The sequence below is a fragment of the Schistocerca cancellata genome, chromosome 10, assembly GCF_023864275.1.
Source record: "Schistocerca cancellata isolate TAMUIC-IGC-003103 chromosome 10, iqSchCanc2.1, whole genome shotgun sequence".
NCBI classification, from domain to species: Eukaryota; Metazoa; Arthropoda; class Insecta; order Orthoptera; family Acrididae; genus Schistocerca; species Schistocerca cancellata.
Genome location: NC_064635.1, coordinates 223781510 through 223808784, shown reverse-complemented (window position 1 = coordinate 223808784; position 27275 = coordinate 223781510). Strand labels below are relative to the sequence as shown.

Here is a 27275-nt window from a genome sequence, read left to right as displayed (position 1 = left end):
GAAATGGCTATCAAGTCGGTATTTAATCTGGTGAAAAGTTATCATTCAAAGTTCACTGTCTGTATAACAAATATTCACTCGAAAATGCAGCCATGATTTTCACGTTCTACCAGTCACACTCCCACAACTATTCGCGTGTCAAACATTTGGTCGTTTGAGTGGTCTTCTTCGTAAGAAGTGCTCGCCAAAGTATTCCGTACAAAGCACGAAACACGCAACGCGCAGTTCTTACTACGACCTGGCCGCTGTGGCCGAGCGGTTCTAGACACTTCATTCCGGAACTGTGCTGCTGCTACGGTCACAGGTTCTAATCCTGCCTCGGGCATGGATGTGTGTGATGTCCTTAGGTTAGTTAGATTTAAGTAGTTCTAAGTTCTAGGGGACTGATGACCTCAGATGTTAAGTCCCATAGTGCTTAGAGCCATTTGAACCATTTGTTAGCACGACCAGAAAGTTCACACGCTCATATCTCTCAAACTATTTAACTTGGAAACGCTTTCATTGAAACGTTCGTAACTCCAGTAGCTTCAGTCACGACATTTTCCAACCGAAATTAGCTCACTATTTGCTCATCTTACAGAGTATTTTTAAGGAGCGATCTGACACCGTGTTATCCGTAGGCTAGCTAACAAGCGACTGTCGCAAACTACTCTCCTCTCTGCGCACTCCTCCATTCGTGTGGGGACAGCTTAATTTTGATTGGTTGCTCATCTAAACGACCAATCAGAACGTTCCTTCCTGCTCATTCTCGCGGCAAATCGTGCCTTAATCAGTCACTAATTTGATAGTAATTAATGTCAGCAAAACTTCAATTTCGACTATTACGTTTAATGAAAATAACCAAAGTGCAAAATATTCTTCAAATTGATAAATGAACTTATTCCGCCTCTAACTGCCATTCTGGCTGCTTTTACACAAAAGCATGCTCACACATACGTCACCTGAATCGTGGCTGCAACATAACTATCCAACGGTTCGTTTGTACAGGGTTTTACGTAACACGAAATATTAAGTTTTAATGTATGTCCTACATACAGTCTCTCAGTCATTCTCACGCACTCACACAACAAAGTATAATCAAATAATAATTTTGACCGATTTTTGTATTACGTAATGCAAAGTGAGTAAATTTTTAAAAAGAAAATTCTAATTAATTGATTTTTATGCACTGACAAGTTTGTAATGGCTTCAGATGATAACGAAAGTCAATCTGTTATTGTTCCCAACTTGGTTTAAAAAAAAAACTAGCGTAGGTTTTAGGACATTTAGGTAATTCTCCTTATCTCCGGAACCATAATAAATAAAAAACCTGAAATTTTGACAGCTTCATTCCATTAATAACAAAAGGCTGTGTACCAAATTTGAATGAAATCGGATAACAAGTAATATGGATTATTCAGATTCGTAGAGGGTATGAATCTTCGTATCGACTGAATGATACGTTATGCAGTCCTCACGCCAGGCAACGTCAGCTGTGCTGATAGCAGAGCGAAAAAAAAAAAATACCATAGCCATCCTGCAGCCACCATTCTAGACGGCTGCGTGCCTTGCTGCAACGAATGTTATCTCGTAATAACTTGCTGCGTTACCTGGGGAACGATTTCTTGGCATTCCTGGGTGATCTCGATATTTTGGAAGGCACACTGTATCAACACAAGTATGCATCTATCCATGTCCAGCCCTACATGCAGTTTGTTTTTCCTCGACATGACGGCATCTACCAGCAGGATAATGCAGTATGCCACGAAGCTCGCGGTGCACATGCGTGGTTCGAAGAACACCAGGATGTGTTTATCGTGCTCCACTGGCCACCCTGGATATAAACCCAATCGAGACTCTGTGGGACCGCGTCTATCGGGCTGTTCGCACCGTGGATCTGTAACCTCCCCCCTCACTTACCGACCTTAATGACAGTGAAAAATTAAACCGCGTGTACCTAACGGGAATTTCGGAAAAGCAATCGTCACCGAAGTTAATCTGTCGGTAAAGAGGGAGGAAAGAGTTACATCTAAATGAAAGGAAAAGTGCTAATGAAACTGGTGGAAATTAATTTTGAAAAGGGGTAAAGTTAATAAAGAAAGTAAATGTGCAGCCGTTACGTTAACAATTAACTAGCGGTAATTAGGTATTTGAGATTTGGGGGAAATCACGGTCGCCAGTCCTAAGGACAATTACTATAGCAACTGAAAAAGAAAGGTTATTACACATATAATTAGCACTAGAAGCGTGGCAACTGAAGGTTGACACGTGTAGTGTGAAAACTGAAAGTTTGTCAGAATAAATAAATTTCGCTACACTCAGACTTAATTTAGCAAAAGAATTAATAAAAGCAGAAAATCGAAAGTTAATTTAGTGACTGAAGTTAATAGTGAGCTTTCTTTCTGAAGCACATCGAAATTCAGTAAAATACGGTTAGTCTTGGGCTACCTCAACAATCATTTCAAAAGCTACTTGAATCTACGCAATTTAGAAATAAGAGATTTAACTTTGAACTTGAATTAAATGATTCTGAACAATTAACAATAGTAAAATTTAGTATGTACCAAGCTGAGCTGCAGTCACAGGTAAGCTAAAATACGGTAACAAAACTCGCACTCTTAATTTGTGCTTGTGTAATCTGAATATTGTAGCCAGCTCTGAGTAGTTTAACTGAACTTTGAAATTAAAGCAGTGAAATAGAATATTACTTTAATGCTGGCGTTTGAATTTCAATGACACTCGGGTTCATTCCGGAAAAGGAAGGGACCCTGCTTGGTAATGCAATTGGGACAATGAGCAACAAAGGTTCATGCTAAGTTGCTGTAATTATAGTTACGAAAATGGTACAGTTTGAAAAGCTGAGGTCTGCCATACAGTTCTAAAACTTTACTTGCTTCCAGTCTTCCTTGTTGGTTGATTGAAGGTTTGAAGCCGTCGATCGAGGAGGTGGCGACAGTCACTCATTGTCGGCCGTCGCTGTTGCAGAAGCTGGATGTTGGCGCGCCTCCTTCTCGACACGGTCACCAGGCGAAACGGGCTCTTGATGTGCGCCAGCTAATGCTTCCCGTCCGCGACACCATGTCAGAAACTATCATCGCAAGTCGAGCGCAATTACATGCTGCCAAACCCCGAAAGCGCGGCAACTCGCGGGAGCTTTACACAACACACCTGCTCCACTCGCTACTCCAACCAGACTCTCTCTGCCCAGCCCGCGCTCCACGCGGCAGAGTTAACCCTACCAAAGATCCTACACACTTTGATTCTTCACACGACCTATCGACGTAATCGTTCGATAGCAGTTTTCCCTAGGCAAGACCCAGCGTAAAAATACAAATAATATTTACGAAACAAACCAATTATACATCGACATAAATGCATAAATATACAAATAGTAAAACAATTACAATATACAAAGAGACAGAAATGTCATATCTTGAGGTAACAAAGCAAGGAAAAAAAATAGTACAATAGATGGAAATAGGAGGCTATGCATTTCCGGCGTTACTGGTTACTGGTTACTGGTTACTGGTTACTGGTTAAAGATCATATATAAAGATATATGAATGCAATGCAAATACTTTTTAATTTTCTGTCGCTGTATGTCCGATTACGCAAGTCTCGTAAACGGCTGGCCCTGACTAGTTTTAGTACGCAATCTGACTGCTTAGAATGACAACAAAGAATGAAATGAAAATTTCAGTTAATACAATTAATTAATTAAGTCCCCAGCAACTATAAAACCTACGAAACCAACAAAGCACAAGTGTAGCTGTTCTGTATGTGGTAGTATGACTCAACGTACACATCTGGCACGGTTATTTTTCAACAAGACAAGAAATTTTAAATAGCAATTATACTGACGTGATAAAAGGAAATTACAAATACTATAATTGTGCAAGAAAACCAAAATTACACTCTAATACAAGAACACAAGCCAGATGCTTTGTTGACTGAACCTGTCATGACACATTATTCAGGACACACAAATAAATAAACAACATAATATTTATTACCTTCATATATATTGACGAAAAGCACTCAGATCATTACAATATCTCCATTGGAATAACATCTGCTATCTCTCCCATCAAACCACTGCATAAAACATGGAACAACACTCTCCACTACCACATCTCACTCTGACTTCAGCTACAAGCAGTGTCCACCACAACTTCTCGGCACGAACTGCCTGTCGCTGCGTCTCAATAATCACTGCCAGTGGAGGCGGCGGAACAATACTCTCTGGCGCGATTTCTGGCGCTGTGGCTCAGTGTAGCCACCTTTCATATGCCCTTCCTCCACGGGCTAGAATTTGATGGTATTTTTGCCAGCATTGGTGGTGAAAATACCACCAAATTCGTCAAAAAAAATACAGACAAAAATAAAAGATAATATTAATACGTAAATATCATATAACTAGATAAAATTTTGGCTTTGCACTGACCTTTCAATAGCCTAATATACAAAATACACTAAGCAATACAAATTCTTTCATACATGTGACTTTACATAATAGTTTACACAAGTATTATGTGGTTAAACAGTTCAATCAATAGCGTCAGCAATGACGAATATGTACAGGTAAGAGTCTCATAACTTTTCACAAACAGTAATACACAAAAAATCAGTTCATACAAATATTCACATAAAATGTTTACACAACAAGTGGTTGACAGTTCCAGCAGTAGCACCCAGCAATGTTGAGTAGGTGCAGACTCCAACAGGTGACATCATTTCAGTAGAAGCAGTCCATCAGTGGCACCCAGCATTGTGGAACAGGTGCAGACTCCAACAGGTGACATCATTTCAGTAGAAGCAGTCCATCAGTGGCACCCAGCATTGTGGAACAGGTGCAGACTCCAACAGGTGACATCATTTCAGTAGAAGCAGTTCATCAGTAGCACCCAGCAATGTTGAGCAGGTGCAGACACCAAGAAGTGACTTCATTTCAGTAGAAGCAGTCCATCAGTGGCACCCAGCAATGTTGAACAGGTGCTACAGCAACAAGTGACACCATTTCAGTAGAAGCAGTTCCATCAGTGGCACCCAGCAATGTTGAACAGGTGCCACAGCAACAAGTGACACCATTTCAGTAGAAGCAGTTCCATCAGTGGCACCCAGCAATGTTGAACAGGTGCTACAGCAACAAGTGACACCATTTCAGTAGAAGCAGTTCCATCTGTGGTACCCAGCAAAGTTGAAGAGGTACACACAGCAACAAGTCACATTCCTCAGTAGAAGCAGTTCATCAATGGCACCCAGCAATGTTGAGTAGGTGCAAACAGCAACAGGTGACATCATCTCAGTAGAATCAGTCCATCAGTGGCACCCAGCAATGTTGAGTAGGTGCAGACAGCAAGAAGTAACATCATTTCAGTAGAAGCAGTTCATCAGTGGCACCCAGCAATGTGGAGTAGGTGCAGAAAGCAGTCCATAATATTCAGTATCACTGATCACACATTTCATCAGCAGAAATTAAACATTTCTAAGTGTCACACATCAATTTCAACAGGTGCAGGTGTGAACAACAGTTTGAATGCACACACAATTGCTTTTACAAAATTATTATCAATGCTCTTACACTAAACATACAAATCATAACAAACACACAAATGATATCAGATAATTGTCATATCACTATTACAAATACACAAACATCAGTAAACCTATAATATTTATGGGTGTCAGTGCAAGCCACTACAAACAAATAAAATAATATTTAGGAGATAGGTGGGTAGGATTAGGAAAGGAAAACACACAAAACACACTCACTCATCTTTCATCCACATTAAGTACTACTGTGTAATTGAACAGTGTTAACTGTGTACATGCACTTCTGTCAAAATTTCATGTTCATCATGTGTATCAAGTAATAGTGCCAGCAATGTATAACAGTCAATAATAGTTAAGTCAACGTCATAGTCATCATGTCAAGACCAATGTTTGCCGAGCCAGATCAAAATGTACGGTTGCTGAACAACTGTCAGTGTGCCAAGATATGCAACTTCCTCTCTCCAAAAAAAAAGTACATACTGCTTAGTGATTTAACAAAGTGTGTGTAGACAATCTTCCTTCCATTTTAGTGTTCTAGTCTGCTATCTTCATCCTCCTTGTTCCATATAGACCAACAAAAAAAAAAAAAAAAAATATGCACCTCACTTATTTTACCTCTTATACACCATAGCTCCAATCAACTTTATATAATCTCAATACCTCCATAATACCTCTTCAATACGTCGATACATATAAACCTTATTGCCAGTATCATTTCACTTCCATAACAACTCTTTCCTCTAGTCAGTCTCCTCGATCGAGTACAGATAAAATCCTAATGCAAACCTCCTCATCCCATACAATCCGAAGACACACTGTCAACACACAACCTCTGTGTAATCCATCTGACCAAGATCTTCTACTCATTATGAATTATAAACAAAGAATGCATACATGACCTCTAACAGACTTAGTTCGAATAACTCTCAGTAATTAAGTACGATTACGGAGTGTGAATGATCCTAATATTTCACAGTGTGTACACCACTTCAGGAATTATGGCAAACAGAAGCAAACATGTGGAGTATTTCTTGTGTCAAGTGTCACTTCCTATTTCAATTGCTCACGAAAAATGCAGTGTAATAACTGTGTTGGTATGTCATGTCGTTAGCTTCCTTCCTATTGGCATACATTTATACAGCTTTCATAAAACCTCCAGCTCATGTGACTTCTATGATGTTTCTTGTACTAAAGTCGCTCGTCGAATTACTGCAGTTCATTTTCTTATGTTAAAATATGAAGCACTGAGCGTAAGCAAAACAAGCAACAGCGAGTAAATATACCAGTAGTGAACAGAATGTCAACAAGTGGATGCAGCACAATTTCTATAACGAGGCTTCGCCAAGCGAACAATCCGTAACCCATACCACAGCGTAACCCACACTCCATGTCCGTACACTGTACATCAGCATTGCTATATACCAAATTAAAGTATAGTTATGACAACAAGCAGAAATGTGTAAATGTGCAATCCATACGCATAGCAGTAAACATATATCTTACGTACTAAACAGGTCATTAGCATCGTATCTTAATAAGTAAACATGAAGGCGCAAGCAGATAAATCACAAAGTATAACTTACATACCTAACCACATCAGCACAATTAATCAGGTGACAATTATAATTTAAATAAATAGGCACAGCAGGCACATAATTAAAAGATATGACATCAGTGAAAAAGCAGTGCAGCCAAGCGATGCATAATATACACAAGTAACAATCCAGTTCATTAATAATCATTGTCAAAATCAGTTAACGTACGCAAGCACGTCACTTCACAAGTAATTTCATTGAACATGTAATTAGCACAAAGTATGAATCACGTAATCGCGAGCAGCAAATTACGTCTAAAGTACGCACCTAAGTGGAAATATGTTACCTGAAAAATAAACTCAATTAATAATTACCTTTTTAGTTTATTACTTTCTTCTTCGAAATGACATTTTTCCTGAAATTTTCTCGATAGCAAGTCGTCTTAACGTCGGACACGCACAGAATTTACCTGAAGTTCTTAAATATTTTATAGAACCGTATCCTGAAAAATACTGAATGTTAATAACAGAATTCATCAAGTCACTATAGCTTTATACTGAATTTAGTGGGAGAAATTAGACTGTGTATTTATTTACGGCTGTCAGTGCATTCGCACTGAGCGCTCGATCAGCTGTAGGCGCGTGACGTAGGAAGTGATTGTTTGCGGTCAACGACTGCCTTGTGCGGCGCGCAGACTTGACTGTTGCTTTGAGTATATGCCGCCGCCAAAACACAGCGCGGTATCCTTGTACTCTCTGCATGTTTACGTAAACTGTTGGTTTCTCGAAAGTATGTCATTCCACAAAAATTTTAACGTTTGATATATGATGTATTCCCTTACAGCGTCGTGATTTAAGAGTTTCTACTTCAACAGTGTTATCATGAATAATTTTGCGAATTCTATATGGACCGTTATAAAGCAGAAAAAATTTCCGACACAAGCCTTTTCCTTTGTGAGACAAACGATGAGCCTTAATTAACACTTTCTGACCAACTGACAAGATTTTTAAACGACCAGGACGCTTCGCTGATTTCTCTCTTCTAGCAGCCGCAGATGCAATATTTTGCAGAGCCAGGTTGACAACTTCAGAATGCCGCAGTTTCCGTGTAGGCGGAAAAGGAACGATTTCAAAAATGCGATTTGTCGGTGCTTTGTTTTTTAATATCAGTATAGGTGGTAAAGAAGTTGAGTCGTTAGGAAGTTCATTCAGAATGTTTTGAAAAATATGAAGATACTGATCCCAAGTTCTGTGATTCTGATGACAATAAAGACGACACAATTTATTGATTTCCTTCATCCATCTCTCTGAAGCGTTAGATTGAGGGTGAAAAAGTGAAATGAAGATTGGTTTAATCTTACGACGCCGTAGAGTACGAAGCCAAATTTTAGAACGAAACTGTGATCCATTATCTGATATAACCTTATCAACATGACCAACTTCTTTAAGAAAATGTTTGATGAAAGCGTTAGATACTGAACGAGCTGTTGCTTTGCGTAACGGTGTAAAACACACATATTTTGATGTCAGCTCCACTGCTACGAAAATGTACGCAAAACCATTAGTAGATCGAACCACTGGACTGAACAAATCAACTGCAGCCATGTCCTTTAATTTTGCTGGAATGATAGGAAACAACGGTGCTCTGTGAGAAACTGTCGGCGGCTTAGCCTTTTGACATAATTTGCATTTGGCAAGAACAAATCGAATACGTTTTTCCATATTATTGAAGTAGCAATTTTCTCGTAATTTATGAAAGCATTTTCTGGGACCAAAGTGTGCATAACTGAAATGCGTATACCAAATCAGCTTATTAACCCACTCATCAGGAATACAAACTAACCAAACAGAGTTGTCGACCGATTTTCGTTTAAAAAGAACTTTCCAGATAGATCGCAAAAACGAGGTGTGACCAAATCGTCCAATCTAACAAAGCGTCTAAGAAAATTACAGACACCAAGGAAACTACGAACCTCACGTTTTATGGTAGGAACAGCATAATTACGAATAGCGTCTAATTTCTCTGGATCAGGAAGAATACCTTCTGTAGAAATAATGTGACCGAGAAATTTCACCTGAGAACGACCAAATTCAGATTTTTCTAAGTTCACTGTAATGCCAACTCTTGCAAAAATACGTAATAATGAATCCAAAATTTTGTTGTGCTCACTCCAAGAATGTTTAGCAATAAGAATGTCGTCAACATATGAAGTCACGAAGATAAACAGGTAAAATTTCATTTAGGCTACGAATGAATGCTGCTGAAGATACCGTAAGTCCAAACGGTAATTTCCGAAACTGGTAACAGTTACCAAAGGCTAAAAAGGCAGTATATTTTCTACAATCAGGGTGGAGTTCTATTTGCCAAAAACTTGCGCGCATATCAATCGTGGATAAAACTTTAATTCCATGAAAATGTTGAAGAAGTTCATCTAAATTTTGTGGACGGTCAGTTTCAGGAATGATGATATTATTTATCTGCCTGGAATCCAGAACCAAACGAATTGATCCATCCTTTTTAAGAACAACGTGTAATGGGCTAGTATAAGGACTGACTGCAGGCTCAATAATGCCCTGATCTAACATGTACTGAAGTTCATTCTTAACCTTGTCTCTGTAAGCCAAAGGAATAGCGTACGTTTTCCCGCGAAATGGTGTGTGTTCTTTTACTTTAAATAAATATTGTAAGCCTTGTATAGTTCCCGTGTGATGACTAAACACTGTAGCATGTGAAGTCAAAATTTGGTGCAGCTCTTCTCTTGCAACGTCATCTGGCACTTCAGCTTTCTTAACCTTTTCATTAATTAGTTCTTCGCTATTAATTATATCATCCATCGCGTCTCTGTATCTATTGTCATTGTCATGAATAAACACATTGTCGTCGTAATGCTCAACGAAAACATCAGAAGTAAGAAACCTTAAACATTTTGTATCTGACTCAGATCTTGTTAAACACTCGAAAAATTTCAAACATTTCGGCATTCCGGCAACAGTCAAATTCACATTTCCTTCTTTAAAGTTCAAAATTGCCTTATGTGCGTTAAGAAACTCCATACCTAATATAATTTGTGTACTGAGTAATGGAACAATAATAAAATTAGCAGAAAATTCGTATCCTTGACAATTGAAATTTAGGTTGGTCTGTTGTTTAACTTCTACACCCTTTCCAGAAATCGCTCCTCGAATTGTAGTTTTAGAAATAGGTAACACAGGACAGGCAATAGTTCTTTCACATATACGAAAAACTGATTCACTAATGACATTCAATGGGCTCCCAGAATCTAAAACTGCAGTGAACTTATTCTTACCCACACATACACCCGAGAAAGCTGGCGCAGCTGATGACGCCACTGGAGAACGCGCCGGAACCTCAGTCACTCTCTTCCTGCGCGTCTCGCGCGGCTCTTTGCTTCAAGATTTTGACACGAGGTCACATTAATGTGAGTGGACAGCTTATTGTCGACAGTGTTCAGTTCCTTTGGGTGTAGCAGAAGGCCAATTAAGGTTACAAGGCACTGGCGAAATAACAGATGATAAATTCGTTCCTTCACTGTTTTTTCACTCTCTTCTCCAGTCAACACGCCGTTTGAATCCTCTGTTATTTTTCCTAGCTACTTCATATTTAAAATGCTCCTATTGTTAGCAAAACTAATCGATTTCCAAACTAACAATAACACGTTATCACCAAAAACACGTGCACAAACAGAAAGAAAGAAACAAGAGAATGTAGAGCCCCATAAAGCGAAGCGATATCAGGCTAACCGACACAAAAAATATCCGCCTTCAGACTTCGTATTTCGTACGAATAGCGGTAAATTTGACTCAGCAGCAGAAAATTTTCTCGGTCAGACAGAGCGAATAACAACAAAATATCTTTCTTCACCTTGACATTTCATACGAACAGCGATAAATTTCAAAATGAATCACTATCATAAAATTTCTGTTCGACATCTGTGGCTGCGGCCATATTCATATCTAGCAGGTTAATTGTTACGCAAGGGATTATTTAAAAAATGAAATTTTTCTTTTGTCGCTATAAACAAGATTTAAACACCATTTCAGATACAAAATTCTAGAGATTCAGAAAGAAATAATAATGACAAAAATCTTAATTCATTGCGCAAAATATCTGTCTGGTGAACATCAGCAAATGAGGAACGTGTTAACAGAACGGAAGTATCTGCCTCAGTTGCCAGTAATTTGTTATTTATTGTATAACGGATTGCGAAGCCTAAACCTTCGTCTTCAGGCGCCACCAGCTCCGAACAAGAGAGGGGAGTGGGGGGGGGGGGGGGGGGGAGCTACTAGCGTAGAAGTAGTATGCGGTTGACATCCTATAATAAAGGTTAAGCCTTCAAAAGTGACGCCTCACATTTATTTTTCCATCATTATCCATTCTTGCATACCAGCCCCATAGTTCTTCTACGCTAGCAGATCCTGTTCTTGTTAGCAATTACCTGAAGATGAAGCTTTAGACTTCGAAACTGATCATGAATAACTAGATCTTCAACGCATAAATTAAATTAAATGGATAACAGACTGCATCCTTGTCGAAAAACTTGATTCATTAGAATTTCATCTGACGTTTCCAAACCTGGACTTATAACTATTTCGTGTTTGCATACACACACTTACTGGCATTAATGAGATGTTGAAAAAACCTTTTTATTCTCCGCAAAAGTGGTCTTTTTACCTTGACAAGAGAGGCGGTGCAGTGGTTAGCACACTGAGCTCACATTCGGGAGGACGACGGTTCAAAACAACGTCCGGCCATCCTGATTTAGGCTTTCCGTGATTTCCCTAAACCGCTTCAGCCGGCCTCAGTGGCCGAGGGGTTCTAGGCGCTACAGTCTGGAACCGGGCGACCGCTACGGTCGCAGGTTCGACTCCTGCTTCGGCCATGGATGTGTGTGATGTCCTTAGGTTGGTTAAGTTTAAGTAGTTCTAAGTTCTAGGGGACTGATGACCTCAGAAGTTGAGTCCCATAGTGCTCAGCGCCCTAATAGTGATAAAGCAAAAGAAGTGCAGCGAAAACAGATGCGCCATTACTCCAAGACCGAACATCCACGACGAGAAAAGAAGTCTGACAAAGAAAGAGCATCAAACCAGAATAATGTTGTTGTGGTGTGTTTTGATCTACAGAAAACTTTGCCATGTCCACGCCTTTCTGCTAACAAAGTACACTATCTTCGTCAATTGCGGACTTGTAATCTTAGCATTCACAACATAGTTTTCGGCAAGGCCAATATGTATATGTGGGATGAAAGCACTGCTCGTAGAGGTTCACAGTAAATCGGTTCTTGTTTGTTGAAATTTGTAAAATCTTTGGATTGTGACATTAAGCACATCATAGGTTATTCATATTGTCATCCTCGGCAAAATCGCAACGTAAATATTATCAAACACTGAATGCATATCGTTTCTAACAGACATATTGAAACACTCCATCACAAATTCTTAGAACCTGGACACATGTTCAACGAGTGTGATCAAGATTTTGGTCTTATTGAGAAACGCAAGAGGAATAAAACTCATGTGTACATGCCTCAGGATTTGGTAGACGTCGTTAAAAGGTCCAGCAAACAATTCACAGTTACCAAAATGAATCAAGCAGATTTTGTAACTATCGCTAACATGAAACTCTTGACCAAGTCATCTGTTCCAGGAGATACCGAAAGGAATGCATTTGCCTGGCGGTCAATTAGATGGATTCACATAAAACAGGAATGTCCATCATCATGCATTTTAAGATTTCTTTCAATGAGGATGTTGAATTTTATACAGATGACATCTCCAAATCACTTTGTGGGAGATCCCCACAGATTACATTGAATACACTGTACATTGCTCAGTTACCCATAAAGTTTGCAAAGTGGAAGAACCAGCAAGAGCTGAAATGCTTCATTTTGCCTATTCACCACGCTTTCTTTGATAATCTGAAGTATGAGGAATAATCTTCAAGTAAAAGCAGAGGATGTCAAGGACGACTTGGAGAGGCAGAACGTTGTCATGATGAAGAAGAATGTGTTGATAGGCATAGGGAAGTAACAACAGGCACGGAAGATTTAACAGATGTTGCTAGTGACATTCTGGACAGTGACTACAAGTAAAGTGTGATAGTTACTGCATAATAAAATTATTAATGTGTTCATGTATACCTGTATTACTTTTTGCTAAACCTTTTTCCGCATCGAAATAATATAAGTGATATTAGGCCCTTTGTTGACCCACAATGGTGGTAGGAACTTGTGTCATCTTTTGTCTGCAGAACACTTAAATTCTATAGTATATGTTTGTAAAGTACAATGTCGTGCCAACGAAACTGATTTTCTCTTAACTAGATGAACTTCAAAGCCATTTATATCACTAATACCTGAATTGCACTTATATAATTTTGCTTTTGACCCCTCAAATGTTGTGTCATAGGTTACAGAATGCCGCGAGTAACAGTTGACATGGTTGGGTAATGTTTTCAGCCCTCCTAAATTGATAAAAGACCATCCTCAACTGATAAATAGGCCATCGCCAATTATGAAATGATAACATCTATGAGGTGCATTTTTTTTTACTTGACGTAGGCAGACAAGAGCATATTTTAATCGGAATGTGTACAGTTGATGACTTAACACAGACATGACTTTCATCATTGACAATGTTCTTTTTATCAACTGAGGATGTCTGAGAACTTTACTCAGCCATGCCAATTGTTACCCTGTGGCATCCTGTAACCCATGAGACAGCATTTATATCTGCACCAGAAGATGCAACTCAACAGTTTCGAAACCGCTTGTCTGCATTTATAAATGACCTGAAAAAATACAGCTACAGCGGAGCATTGGACACTTATTTCAGTTTCGTTTTAACACCTGTATTTCATAAACTGTTTGCTCTATGAAGTGTGAAGCAATCACGTTCAACGAAACTGCTACACAGAAACCATAAGTACTGAAATGAATGAGAACAAAATTCAAAATTCCGTGGTTGGATCGGACCCGTTAAAGTTGATGTGTATGTAAATAAATCTACCGGGTAGTCAAAAAGTCAGTATAAATTTGAAAACTTACTAAACCACGGAATAATATACATAGAGAGGTAAAAATTCACACACATGCTTGGAATGACATGGGGTTTTATTGAAATAAAAAAAAATTTCACAAAATGTCCGGCAGATTGCGCTGGGCAGCAAAACGTCAGTGACTGCGCTCGACAATCGTGTATAAAAGGAGCTGTAATGAGAGAGAGAATCCGAGGCCATCCTCTCTCGCCGTATTCACCGCCACCTTAACCAGCACCGCCTCCTTCCTCTTACCCAATGTGGCTTCCGGCTTTCCTTCTCTGCCGACGACCAGCTCCTTAACCTTACCAATCTTCTTTCCCTCCAACTTAACTCCCGTCGCTCTGCTATCTTTGTTTCCCTTGATCTCCAGAACGCCTATAACCGTGTCTGGCATCCCGGGCTCCTCTTCAAACTCCAGACCTATGCTCTCCCCATCAACTTCGTCCGTCTCGTTGCTTCCTTCCTCTCCCATCGTCCCTCCTATGTGACTATCCACAATTCCAACTCCCGTACTTTCTACCCCTCTGCCGGCGTGCCCCAAGGTTCTGTCCTTTCCCCTCTCCTCTATCTCCTGTACACTGCTGATATGCCCAAACCTCCCCCTCCTGTTCATCTTCTCCGGTTCGCTGATGACACCGCCTTCCTAGCCCTTTATCCTACCCTTCAACGGTCCCAACGTACCCTCCAAACACACCTTGATCAATTCACCGCTTGGTGCAACCAGTGGTTCCTCCGTGTTAATCCCTCCAAGACCCGGGCGATCGTCATAGGCCGCACCACCCGCTCCTTCCGCCTCCATGATTTCTACCTCACCATTTATGGCCGTCCTATCCACCTCACTCCTACCCTCAAATACCTTGGCCTCACACTCGACCGCCACCTCACCTAGACTCCCCATCTCCTTACCATCCAAAACAAAGCTCACAACCGCCTCCGCCTCCTGAAACTCCTGTCCGGCTGGACGTGGGGTCTGCATCCTTCCACCATCCTTCACACCTACAAATCCATGATCCAACCCATCCTTTGTTATGCCAGCATCGCTTGGATTTCCGCCCCTCCCCGATTCTATAAAGCCGTCCAAATCCTCGAACGCCATGCACTCCGCCTCGCCTTCCGCATCCGCCTTCCGTCCCCCACGCGCATCCTCTATGACCTCATCCCCTTCCCCCACCTTCTCCTTTTCCTTGAACACATCCGCACACTATATATTGTCCGCCGCCTTGATCCCCCTCACCCCCTGGTGTCTCCCTTCCTCTCCACTCCCTACCAGTTGCCGCACCTTTACGGTTGTGTCCCTCCCTCTCTCCATCTCCACACCCTCCATCTCCTTTCCTAACACAACTTCCACCATCTACCCCTCCCGGATGATGAGCTTCGCCCTGACATCTACCCTTCCTACCAACTCTCTTCCTGCCTCCTCCTCAGGGCTCCCTCTCCTCCCCCTCCCTCCTTCTGAGCGGCTTTCCCCTCCTACTCCGCCCCCCATCTCTTGTGCCTCCTTTCAGTGTCTCTGCACTCCCTCCTGCCCTGTCTTCCCTTTTCCTCTCCTGCCCCACGTGTCTCCTGCCTCTTTGTGAACCCACGGTTGCCCCTCCTCTCTTCATCCCGCCGCTTCCTCAGCTGCCCCATGCTCTCCCCTCCTTTTCCATCCTCTCTGACCTTTCCCTCGGCAGGTCCCACCTGGTAGTTTTACTCTTCGTTGTGTGTGCTGCTAGTGGGTTTTAAGTGTGATGTTTCGGAGTGTTTTTAATACTGTGGCCAACTTTTAACCTGTGCATGCGCATTCAGTGTCTTCTCTGTGTTTCAATCATCGCCGACTGTGTTTTTTAACTTTCTGGTGACTTTTTTAACTGTCCCCCATGAACGTTTACATGTCCATGTCTTTTTACCTCCATTTTCTCCCCTCTGTTTTATGTTCCCCCTTTTTATCTCCTTATGTATGTATCATTTTATTCTTGTTTTAGTTGTCATGTCTCTCGGCTGAAGAGCGGCGGATTGTGCCACTGACAGCCCTCCCCTGCCCATATGGGGCAGGGGAATGAAATCACAATAAAGGAAAAAAAAGAGAGAGAGAATCAGATGCACCAGCAGTCGCAGCATGTTGACGTTACCTGAAAAGGCACTTTTAGTGAAGCTGTAGTATCAGAATGGGGAATGTGCTAGTTCAGCGTTACGATCCTATCGCCATAGGAAGGGGATTCGAACGGGCAAAGGTCCGTTGACAAATGCAGCTGTGGCGAGAACGATTTCGGAGTTCGAAGCCACGGGTTATTTAGACGATATACCCCGTAGTGGCCGACCGAGCACAAGGCGTAATGCTGCTGACACTGTTCAGGAAGAAATGGAGACTGTAGCGGGTTCGTCTGTGCACGGGGAAGTCAGCGCTCGTGCAGTCGCACGTCGCACCGGCATTCCATACACTACTGTTTGGGTGCCACTGAGGCGTACCCTCCGATGCTATCCGTACAAAATCCATCGACATCATGAACTATTACCTGGCGATTTAGTGAAGCAGAGGGCATTTGCGGTGTGGGCGTTTCGAAAGATGGCGGAAGATGACGATTGGTTGAGTAACGTGTTGTGGAACGACGAAGCTCATTTCACGCTCCGAGGGTCTGTCAACGCCCACATCTGCAGAATTTGGGCAACCGAAAATTCTAGAACTGTCGTGGAAACTCCATTCCCCGACGAGAAAGTCACGGTATGGATAGGATTTACGACATCTACCGTTATTGGGCCTTTTTTCTTCGAGGAAATGGGTGATTCTGGTTTTTAACTGCTGTCGTGACGGGTGAGAGGTACGCCGATATGTTACAGAGTCGCATCATCCCCAGCCTGGCTGATAAACAAATGCTGGAACGTACGATGTTTATGCAGGATGGCGCTCCACCTAATATTGCTAGACGCGTGAAGGATCTCTTGCGCGCGTCGTTTGGTGACGATCGTGTGCTCAGTCGCCACTTTCGTCACGCTTGGCCTCCCAGGTCCCCAGACCTCATTCCGTGCGATTATTGGCTTTGGGGTTACCTGAAGTCGCAAGTGATCGTGATCGACCGAAATCTCTAGGGATGCTGAAAGACAACATCCGACGCCAATGCCTCACCATAACTCCGGACATGCTTTACAGTGCTGTTCACAATATTATCCCTCGCCTACAGTTATTGTTGAGAAATGATGGTGGACATATGGAGCATTTCCTGTAAAGAACATCATCTTTCCTTTTTCTACTTTGTTATGCTAGTTATTGCTATTCTGATCAGATGAGGTGCCATCTGCCGGACATTTCTTGAACTTTTGTATTTTTTTGGCTCTAATAAAACCCCATGTCATTCCAAGCATGTGTGTCAATTTGTACCTCTCTATCTACATTATTCGGTGATTTATTCAGATTTTAAATTTATACTGACTTTTTGATCACTGTTTCTGAGCACCAGCAAATTGATAATCCCTGGAAAACCCGTTGTTAACTGTGTGATTCGTTGCAATAAAATAATGAGAAAAATCATATTCGTCGCAAAAACAATTATTGTAACTTGCGTATTATGAGAGTATGTCATTTGAAGGTAGCGACACACTAAGGATCCACCAAAAATCCACTGCTCTTGGTTCATATTTTTGTAATTAAATTTCAGGTAGCTACGATTAAAGCATTTACCTTGTGGTAACAAATCAGAATTGACTTTAGCGAAGTGAGTAGCGTCACTGATCCACGACGAGATGGGACGTGTAAGGATGGTTCGTGTCTCGCGGAGTTTAAATATTTTTTTCCTAACATTCGCGTATTTAATAGGTTCTGATGCTTTATTATTAGTTTAACGTAAGTATATACTAAATATCTGATGTTACGTAAATATGACCACCTTTTTTTGAGGAGTGAGTTTCTTCGATTTCAATTAGTAAGATGTCTATGATTAAGGTTTTCCGCACGGGTTAAGATAATGTGATTCGATGCGCTACATGTGTTGTTGATTTAGCGTAATGAGTGGCGTCACCGTCCTACAATAAGAATTTCATTGAAGGCGGTGGTTGGCAATGTGACACTCCCAAATTTTTTTTCTTAACATTCGCGTTTTTATTGGGTCCTGACACTTTATTATTAGTTTAATATAAGTATATACTATAATATTTGATGCTATGTAAATATAAGTTCCTTTCTTTGAGGGGTTACTTTGTTCGATTGGCTTAATGTACAGGACAGCTTGCGCTACTTGTATAAAGATATTTTGCTCCTTTTTCTTTTACGCTTCGTAATTCACACGTTGCAAAGAATCTGCTACTGGGTAGCAGACTGACCTTGTGATTTTACTAAAATGTGGGAATGATGAGATAATGTTTATCTTATGCGGAGAAGCATTCTAAATTTGTACTGCACTGTTTGTAATGGAACTTTTATAAGCCTGTGTCCTTATTGACTAGACATGGTACTTTCCTTTTCGTGGTCGAAGGAGGAAATGTGCGTTTTAATAGAGCCAATGTGAGAATTTCACGCTCACCCGTTCAGTAAACAGTGTGGTTTACGAACTAGAAACATCCCTCAACTGCCGGCCGCGGTGGTCTCGCGGTTCTAGGCGCGCAGTCCGGAACCGCGCGACTGCTACGGTCGCAGGTTCGAATCCTGCCTCGGGCATGGATGTGTGTGATGTCCTTAGGTTAGTTAGGTTTAAGTAGTTCTAAGTTCTAGGGGACTGATGACCACAGCTGTTAAGTCCCATAGTGCTCAAAGCCATTTGAACCATTTGAACATCCCTCAACTGCCACTGGAGTGCGTTGCGATCGCGTTTACCACTTTGTGGCACACGTACCGTATGCACAAGTCGCACCGTTCCCGAGCGTTCAGCAGCACGTTGAACTTGACGCGCTCAACGTTAACGTTCGACAGCACGGTTCGTGTGCCGACGGCTTAAGGGCTGAGAATGACACGGTGTCCTGTCGGTACCGCACAAAGATTAAAACCGTCATATCGCTCTATTCGTATCGATTTTATTCGATCGCAGCGCGTTATCCTTATTTTACTGTTTCTGCTTAAAAAGTTTACGAGGAAAACGCGGCTGCTCCTCGGCTGTAGCGCCGTGTCCGGGCCGCGGCTGGAGCGCATACGTGTGCGGCCGCTATCTCTGGCGTCACTCGTCTGAGCCTCTGAGCTCCGCGCGTTTGCGTTTGCGTCAATAGCGCCCGGGGCGGCAGTCTGGCGCCGAATACCGACAGCGCGAGCTCCGTGCAGCGCGCAAACACACCGCTAATCACCTCTGCTCGCCAGCCCGTGCAGGTAAACAACGCGCCCTGTAAACAACACGGGGCCGTCAACGCGGCGCGGCTGCGCCTCCGGCTAGCCGTCGGACGCGTCGTGGAGGCAGGAAGAAGGAAGCAACAAGCTCGCGGCGCGGAAGCGCGCTCACGGTAATCACCTGTTCCGAAAACAGCGATGAACGTAGCAAAACCGTGTGATTAATTCCCTAGTGAGAGAAAAATACTTTTTTTAAAAAAGACGGTTAAAACATTTTTCATAACTAATACAGAAATAAAAGTCACATAGGAACGAAATAAATAGGAAGTGGAGAGAAGCTAAGGCAAAATGGCTGCATCAGAATTGTGAAGAAACGAAAAAGTCAGATGGACAGGATCAGCATCGGTGACATTAAAAGCAAGCACGAAAATATTAACAGCGCAATAGGAATTCCACTTTTAAATGCAGAGGAGAGAGTGGATAAGTGGAAAGAGTACGTTAAAGGCCTCTGTGAGAGGGAAGACTTATCTGATGACACGATATAAGAAACAGGAGTCGATACAGAAGAGATAGAAGATACAGTATTAGAACTAGAATTTAAAAGAGCTTTGGAAGAATTCAGAATAAATAAGGCAGAAAGGATGGATAATATTCCACTGGAATTTCTGAAATCATTGGGGAAAGTGGTAACAAAAGGGCTCTTCGCGTTTGTGAATAGAATGTATGAGTCTGGCGATATACACTCTGACTTTCAAAGGAAATCATGTACACAACTGCGGGTATAACAAGAGTTGACAAGTGCAAGAATTATTGGACAGTCAGCGTAACAGCACATGCATCCAAATTGCTGAGAAGAATAATACTCATAAGAATGGAATAGAAAATTGAGGATCTGTTAGATGGCGATCAGTTTGGTTTTAGGAAGGTAAAGGTACGAGGGAGGCATTTCTGATTTCGTGGTTGATGACGGGAGCAAGGCTGATGAAAAATCGAGACACTTCCGTAGAATTTGTCGACCTGGAAAAGACGTTCGGCAGTGTCAAATGATTCAAGATCTTCAAAATTCTAAGAAACAAAGAGATAAGCTGTAGCGAAACGTGGGTAATAGACAAGATGTACAAGGACCGAGAGAAAGTACTCGAATACCGAGAACTAAATGCTCGGATTAAAAAGAGTGTCAGACAAAAGTGTAGTTCTCTTGAATTTGTACATCGAAGAAGCAATGAGGAAAGTAAAACAAAGGTTCAAGAGTGGAATTAAAATTCGATGTAAAAGCATAGCAATGCTCAGAGTCGCTGATGACATTGCTTTCCTCAGTGAAAGAGAAGAAGAATTACAGGATCTGTTCAATGAATGAACAGTCTAATGAGTACGAAATATGCATTGAGGGTAAATCGAAGAAAGGTTTGTATTCTGCTATCTAGCAAGAAAAATAAACAATGACATACGGAGCAAGAAGACATCAAAAGTAGACTGGCACTGACGAAAAGCGTTTTCCTGATAAAAAGGTTCAAATGGCTCTGAGCACTATGCGACTTAACTTCTGAGCTCATTAGTAGCCTAGAACTTAGAAATACTTAAACCTAACTAACCTAAGGACATCACACACACCCATGCCCGAGGCAGGATTCGAACATGCGCCTAGAACCGCACGGCCACTCCGGCCGGATTTCCTGATAAAGAGAAGTGTAATAGTAACAAACGTAGGTTTTAATTTCGAGGAATACATTTCTGAGAATATACTTTTGGAATATAGCATTGTTATGTAGTGAGACTTGAACTATGAGAAAACCGGAGCTGTAGAGAATCGAAGCATTTGAGACGTGATGCTACAGATGAATGCTGAAATTAGGGCAGATAAGCTAAGGAATGAGGGAGTTCTCCGCTGAATCGGCGAGGAAAGGAACATACGGAAAATATTGACAGGAAGAAGAGACAGAATGATAGAATATCTGTTAAGGCAACAGGGAATGACTTCCGTGGTAATAAAGGGAGCTGACGAGCGTAAGAACTGTAGAGGAAGACAGAGATAGGAATACGTCCAGCAAATGATTGAAGACGTAGGTTGCAAGTGCTACTCTGTGTTGAAGAGGTTGCCACAGAAGAGGAATTCGTGTCGGGCCCCGTCAAATCAGTCTGAAGACTTATGGTTCATGAAAAAAAAGTAATGCATACTACAAAATTAAAGATTTGTTAGAGAGTAGTGGTTAATGATGAAAGGCGATACCTACAAAATCCTGTGACATTAAAATGCATGATCAAATTGTAATGCTTTTACAAGACAATCATGTATGAAGAACTGTAGTGCGTGATAGAAACCTCGTGTCATTCTTTATGTCGTGCAAGATAGTTTTAGGGAAGCCCGCAACTGTGAACTAGTTACTTATTTTTTCATGCTTAGCATAGCCCATTACGAGAACTGATTCTCATTTTCAAGTGTATTTCTTCATCAAAAATATTCACGTGAAGAAATGCACCTGGAAATGAGAATAAATGCCCGAAACGCGTTGTACTGAACTAGAGAAAGTAAGTAACTAGTTCAGTTTTTCATTATTTAAATCGTGTCAGTTTCCTGAGGTCAACATCTCACTCTTTCTGGAGGGATACTGACTCACATTTAAGGATAGGACTTGAAGATGTGTTCGCTGCATATTTACATGTCTATGGGCCTAGAGTCAGTTTTCCGAGCAGACTGGAATTAGTGCTAGCGGCGTTTCAACGTATACGTCGTTGACGAGCCATCAGTGGTGTCCTTGTTGTGTGCAGTGATGAAGTGCAGAACTATTTTTTATTGTATACACTTTTTTGGAGTCATCGGTCTTCTGACTGTTTTGACACGGCCCGTCTGTAACTGATCAAAAGTATCGGAACACTTATAAGTGGACATTAATATGGAGTGCCTCCACTCTTCACGGCTTCAACTCCGCTGGTGCAACTCTTAATGAGATGTCTGAATGTTTGTGGCGGAATGACAGCCCATTCTTGCTCAGGGGTTGAAACCATAGAACGTAGTGATGGTGGTCACTGGGATCAGGAGCGAAGTCAGCGTTTTAACTCATCACGAAAGTACTCCATTGGCTTCAGGTCGGCATCCTGGGTAGGTCAGCGAAGAAACGTTAGTCTACAAAACATTACGTCACAGATTCATCTTTCTGACGGGTTCATTGTCAAGGTGATACAAACACTCATCGTTCCAGAATAGTTCCTCTACTGTACGTCGTACACAATGGTATAAAACATGTTTATATCCTTCTGCTTTTAGCGTTTTCCTAAATACAATAAGGGGACCTCGCCCTAACCATGAGAAACAACTCCATTCCGTCTCTGTACTTGAGTAATGGCGCTATACATGAAGGCAGATGATACTGTCCTGTTATTCGGCGAAGCCAAACTCTTCCATCGCACTGACACAGTGCATGGCGTGCTCATGACTCCTGGTCGCTCATTATCAGTCATCCACTGCCCTGTGGGGTCGCCATTCACACCACCTCACGAGTCGCTCAGTGTTGGCTACAGAAAAGTGTGGGTTGTGAGCAACGGCTCGACCACTGTACACAAACTCCCTGTGTTAGCTGGACTGCTGGCAGCACTCTGGACCTCACAGGTGATCCATTCCGCTGACATCATGCTGCTGTTCACAGACACTTTCCACAACGTTCGACGGTTTCTGCCGGGTCTTGGTCTAGATGTGGCTGTTCCTTCGAGCTTCCACTTCACGGTCACCTCTCCCTCTGTCGATTTTGGTAGCTCTGGAAGGGTTGAAATGTCCCTGATCGATTTGTTACTCAGGTGGCATCCAAAGACCAGCCCACGTTCGAAGTCACAGAGCTCTCTTGACCGACCTACCTGCTGTTACAGCTCTTCTGCTGACGACACGACACTCTCAGCCTCTTCGTATGCTGGCGGATTCGCCTCTCGTGACATCTAGAGTCACTTTCGCATTAAATATGGATGATCAGGACGTCCCAATGAAAAAGACCAGTGTTCCGCAGGCACCAATCGAATGAGGAGGCAGTGCAGTTGTTAAGACTGAGCCGTAGTAAAAATTGCTATTTTGAAAAGCGCGCTGCAGCGCGTAGTGTAAAGCAGTCGCCCTCCGCTGCTGGCGGTAGCGCCGCTGTGGCAGTCGCAGCTTTGGTGTCTCCCTCTGGTGGGAAAGGGGAAAAGTTGCCTGTTCACGTGCATTTAAGGGGCGCTATGGCCTCCGCAGGGATCGAGTCTGTCAGTCCCGGCTAGAAGGTCGGTCAGTCGGAGTGAGGCTGGGTCAGTCTCGCGTCTGGCTCTCGTTTGCATTTGTACGACAGTTTCGATCAAAAACTTAAAGCCAGAAAATGAGAGTCTTGCCACTCCGCCAGTAACAGAACTCAGCTAGTGGTCGTCCGGGCGGGGCTGAGTTCCTGCATCTGAGTCTGCGCGTTAGGCCGCCAGTCTGCTCCGGTTGCTCGGCCAACGGTCATTGGCGGTTGGATCGATCGGTTGGTCGGTCGCACACTGGGACACGAGATGAGTTGTCCGCCTGGAGCGTCGGCGCATGTGAGGTCGCCACGTGAGTCCAGTGGGCCGCGCCGTATAGCGAGGGGTAGTGGCTTCGCGGTCCACACGAGAGCAACAGGAGTCAACCCACGACATCGGTCTGGCCGGGGCGAGCTGCGACGCCGTGAGACGGGAGATCGGCGCGCCTTCCTGCGTCCGTTGAAGCGGCTGGCAGCGGACGGTTCAGGAGAGTGTTTTGGGGGTACTGCGCCAGGTCTTCGCCAGAAATCGCAGTTATTAGAAGCTGAGTGATTACTGATATGTTGTTTCAGCTACTTGTTAAATTCTACTTCTGTTGTTGGTCAGTGTCTCGTCCCCAGGTTGCTCGTCTGTCTCCCGTCCGCGTTTGTTAGGCAGTTAGTGTCTGTCTGTCGGTCTGTCGGTCTGCCGTCTGTTATTAGCTGCGTCTGTCATGTTTGTCGGATTCGGTGTTAACGAATTTATAGAATTAAGGTGAAGGCCGAATTCCTGAAATATGTTTTTATCTTGCCTATCATCTTGTGAGGCGGTATATGTGTAATGTAGAGCATGTTGCACACTTTATGTAAGTCTGAATTTCATGGGTTTTATTTAAATAGTCATTTTTATAAAGTTGCCACCCTTCCACCGTAAGAGCCCTTTTAAAAACAAATTGCACTTTTGGTGGCAAATAACTTCTTAGTGTGAGTGTTTGTACCATTTCCATCCCTCTTACGGGGTGCATAGTTGATGTGTTTGTTTGAGCTGTTAAAAATTTTTAGTTTAAAGTAATCTGGTGTGTTGCAGATTTGCACCAGTGTACTTTCTCAGAGGTCGTTGTGAGCGGTCGTGACTACGGCCGTGTTGAAAGGGAGCGGCAAGCTTCTCAGCCCGAAGGCTCCTACTGTAACAAAAAAAAAAATCTGCCTCTGAATAATTGTAACTTGATATTTCGGGGGCGCTTTTCTGCTTATAAATTTTAAATCTGTTTGTGAAAAAGCTTTTATGAATAAAATTTCGATTGGCTGAAATTTAATTTGTTTCCATCAGTTACTCCTTGGCAACTACTTCCACGCTCACATACTGTGTTAATGTTCTTTATGAATCGCTAGTAAATAAAGTAAATTCTTTAAGAAAACATTTTGAAAGAGTAAATTCGCGGTTCAAAGACGCTGACTTCATAATCTCTGCCCATGAAGATTTATGTTTTCCGTGGTTTTCCTAAATCGTTTGAGGGAAATGCCAGGATGGTATGTACAACAACACCTCAGCTGAACCGAGCGAGGTGGTGCAGTGTTTACCACAATGCACTCGCATTCGGTAGGACGACGGTTCAAACCTGCGTCTTCCAATCCTGATTTAGGTTTTCTGTGATTTCCCTAAATCGCTTCAGGCAAATGCCGGCGTTGCTTCTTTGAAAGAGCACCGCTCCCTTCCTTCCCCATACCTCCCTAATCATACGGAACCGATGACCTTGCTGTTTGGTGCCATCCCCCGACTCAAGAAAGCAACTACCTCAGATGACCGCCTGTCCTGCGCTCGTGAAGACATAGTTAGATACGAAGGCTATCCACAAAGTACATTACGTTTTGGAATTAAAAATAAATAAAGTATTGGAAATTTTTTTTATTATATACAGACGAAAGCCACACTTAAATACTACTTTTCTACATAGTTGCCATTTAAATTAAGGCACTTATCGTAGCGATGGACGAGCTTGGAAATTCCTTCGTCGTAAAATTCGGCCGCCTGCGCCTTCAACCACGTGGTTACCTCTTCTTTTGGGACAGAAAAGGTGTGATTTTTGTGGATTTCCTGGAAAGAGGCACTACAATAAACTCTCAAAGGTATTGCCAAACTCTGCACAACCTCAGAAGAGCAATACAAAACAAGCGCAGGGGCAAGTTGGGCTCAAAGATCTTGCTGATTCACGACAACGCCCGGGCCCACACTGCAAATGCCACTCGTGAAGTTCTCGAATCTTTTAAGTGGGAGTTGTTTCCTCATCCGCCGTACAGTCCCGACCTGGCACCGAGCGACTTCCACTTATTCCCAGCAATGAAGGAGTGGTTGGCTATGCAGCGTTTTGATGACGACGCACAGCTTCAAGAAGAGATAACCACGTGGTTGAAGGCGCAGCCGGCCGAATTTTACGACGAAGGAATTTCCAAGCTCGTCCATCGCTACGATAAGTGCCTTAATTTAAATGCCAACTACGTAGAAAAGTAGTATTTAAGTGTGGCTTCCATCTGTATATAATAAAAAAAGAATTCCAATACTTTATTTATTTTTAATTCCAAAACGTAATGTATTTTGTGGATAGCCCTCGTATTAACTAGTTATGTACATTTCTGATATTTATTTTCATTGAATTAATATGACAAACCCTGCATCATTGTGAGATGCTCCTTGAATAAACGAATTAATCAATAAATAGATAAAGCATTAACTCTGGTTTGTACGAGTGACTCTCTGGCCAGAAACTACTACGCACAGCGGCTGCACATCACCAACCTGTGTGTAAATCAGCCACCTGCCACGTCAAGAGTGAGTCTGTGATGTTAATGTGCCGAGTGTAAAATAGTGCCTACGCTATAGACTGTGCGTGCGACTGGGTAGCTGTTTGTTAACATCGCAAGTTAAAACAATTCCCGCCACAGTCTCTCCAGTTACAGTGTTGCGGTTCGTACTTTTGTGTCTTCTTAATTCTTTATTTATTGTTGTGCTATTATTGTGACCTATTCCAAGGGTTGCATGATGACTAGATATCTTTTTATTAGAAGTATTGTCCAACATAACCAAATATCTGGAAGCTAAACAGTATTATCATTTCACAATACTTGCACAAAGAAAATGCCTAAACTGTACATAAGGAAGAATATATGAACGTTTTTAATGAAAAGTGTTTCGACAGTGAAAAAGTTAGATCTATTGAATGAGGAATTGTCATTGTTATTTGTGCAGCGACGAGTGTCCGTACTTTCAAAAGGGCACACGTGCAGCAGCGCTGCGTCGCAGGCTGGCGTGCACGTGGCCGCGCGCGTGCGCGTCACACGACCGCCAGACCTCGTCACGGTCGCCAGTCTATTTAAGGCTAGCCGAGCTGCCCTCAGCCTGAGTTCTCTGTGTGCACTGCTACAGCTCTCTGGGTGTGCAACTGGTTCCTGCTCAATGTTACTTAAATGCTGTGTTCAAGTTGTTAAGGCTTCCGTGGGATAAAGTTGTGTTCACTCTACTGGTCGTGTTATATCTAATTGCAACACGATGAGTGACGAGTGTGGTCCTGTTCTGCACGCAAATTTCTGCTCTGGTCGGTCCTCTGTTTAATCTCACTGTGGCAGATGGCGTTATGGAGGACATCCCACGCAGGCTGATAAAACACCGAGAATTATTCGCCACAGTGCTGCACCTCCAATCATAGGCGCTGGACAATCAAA

The 27275-nt window shown here is 42.4% G+C and overlaps 1 protein-coding gene across 1 annotated transcript in view; it reads left to right on the top strand.

Moving 5' to 3' along the window:
- Positions 1 to 26956, top strand: part of LOC126106290 (dehydrogenase/reductase SDR family member 11-like) — a 165699-nt gene extending 138743 nt beyond the window's left edge. The window contains exons 6-7 of the mRNA XM_049912510.1: positions 19390 to 19520; positions 26803 to 26956. Of these exons, the coding sequence (XP_049768467.1) occupies positions 19390 to 19520; positions 26803 to 26956 (285 nt within the window). The remainder of the gene's footprint in view (positions 1 to 19389; positions 19521 to 26802) is intronic.
- The last annotated feature ends 319 nt before the right edge of the window (positions 26957 to 27275 follow it).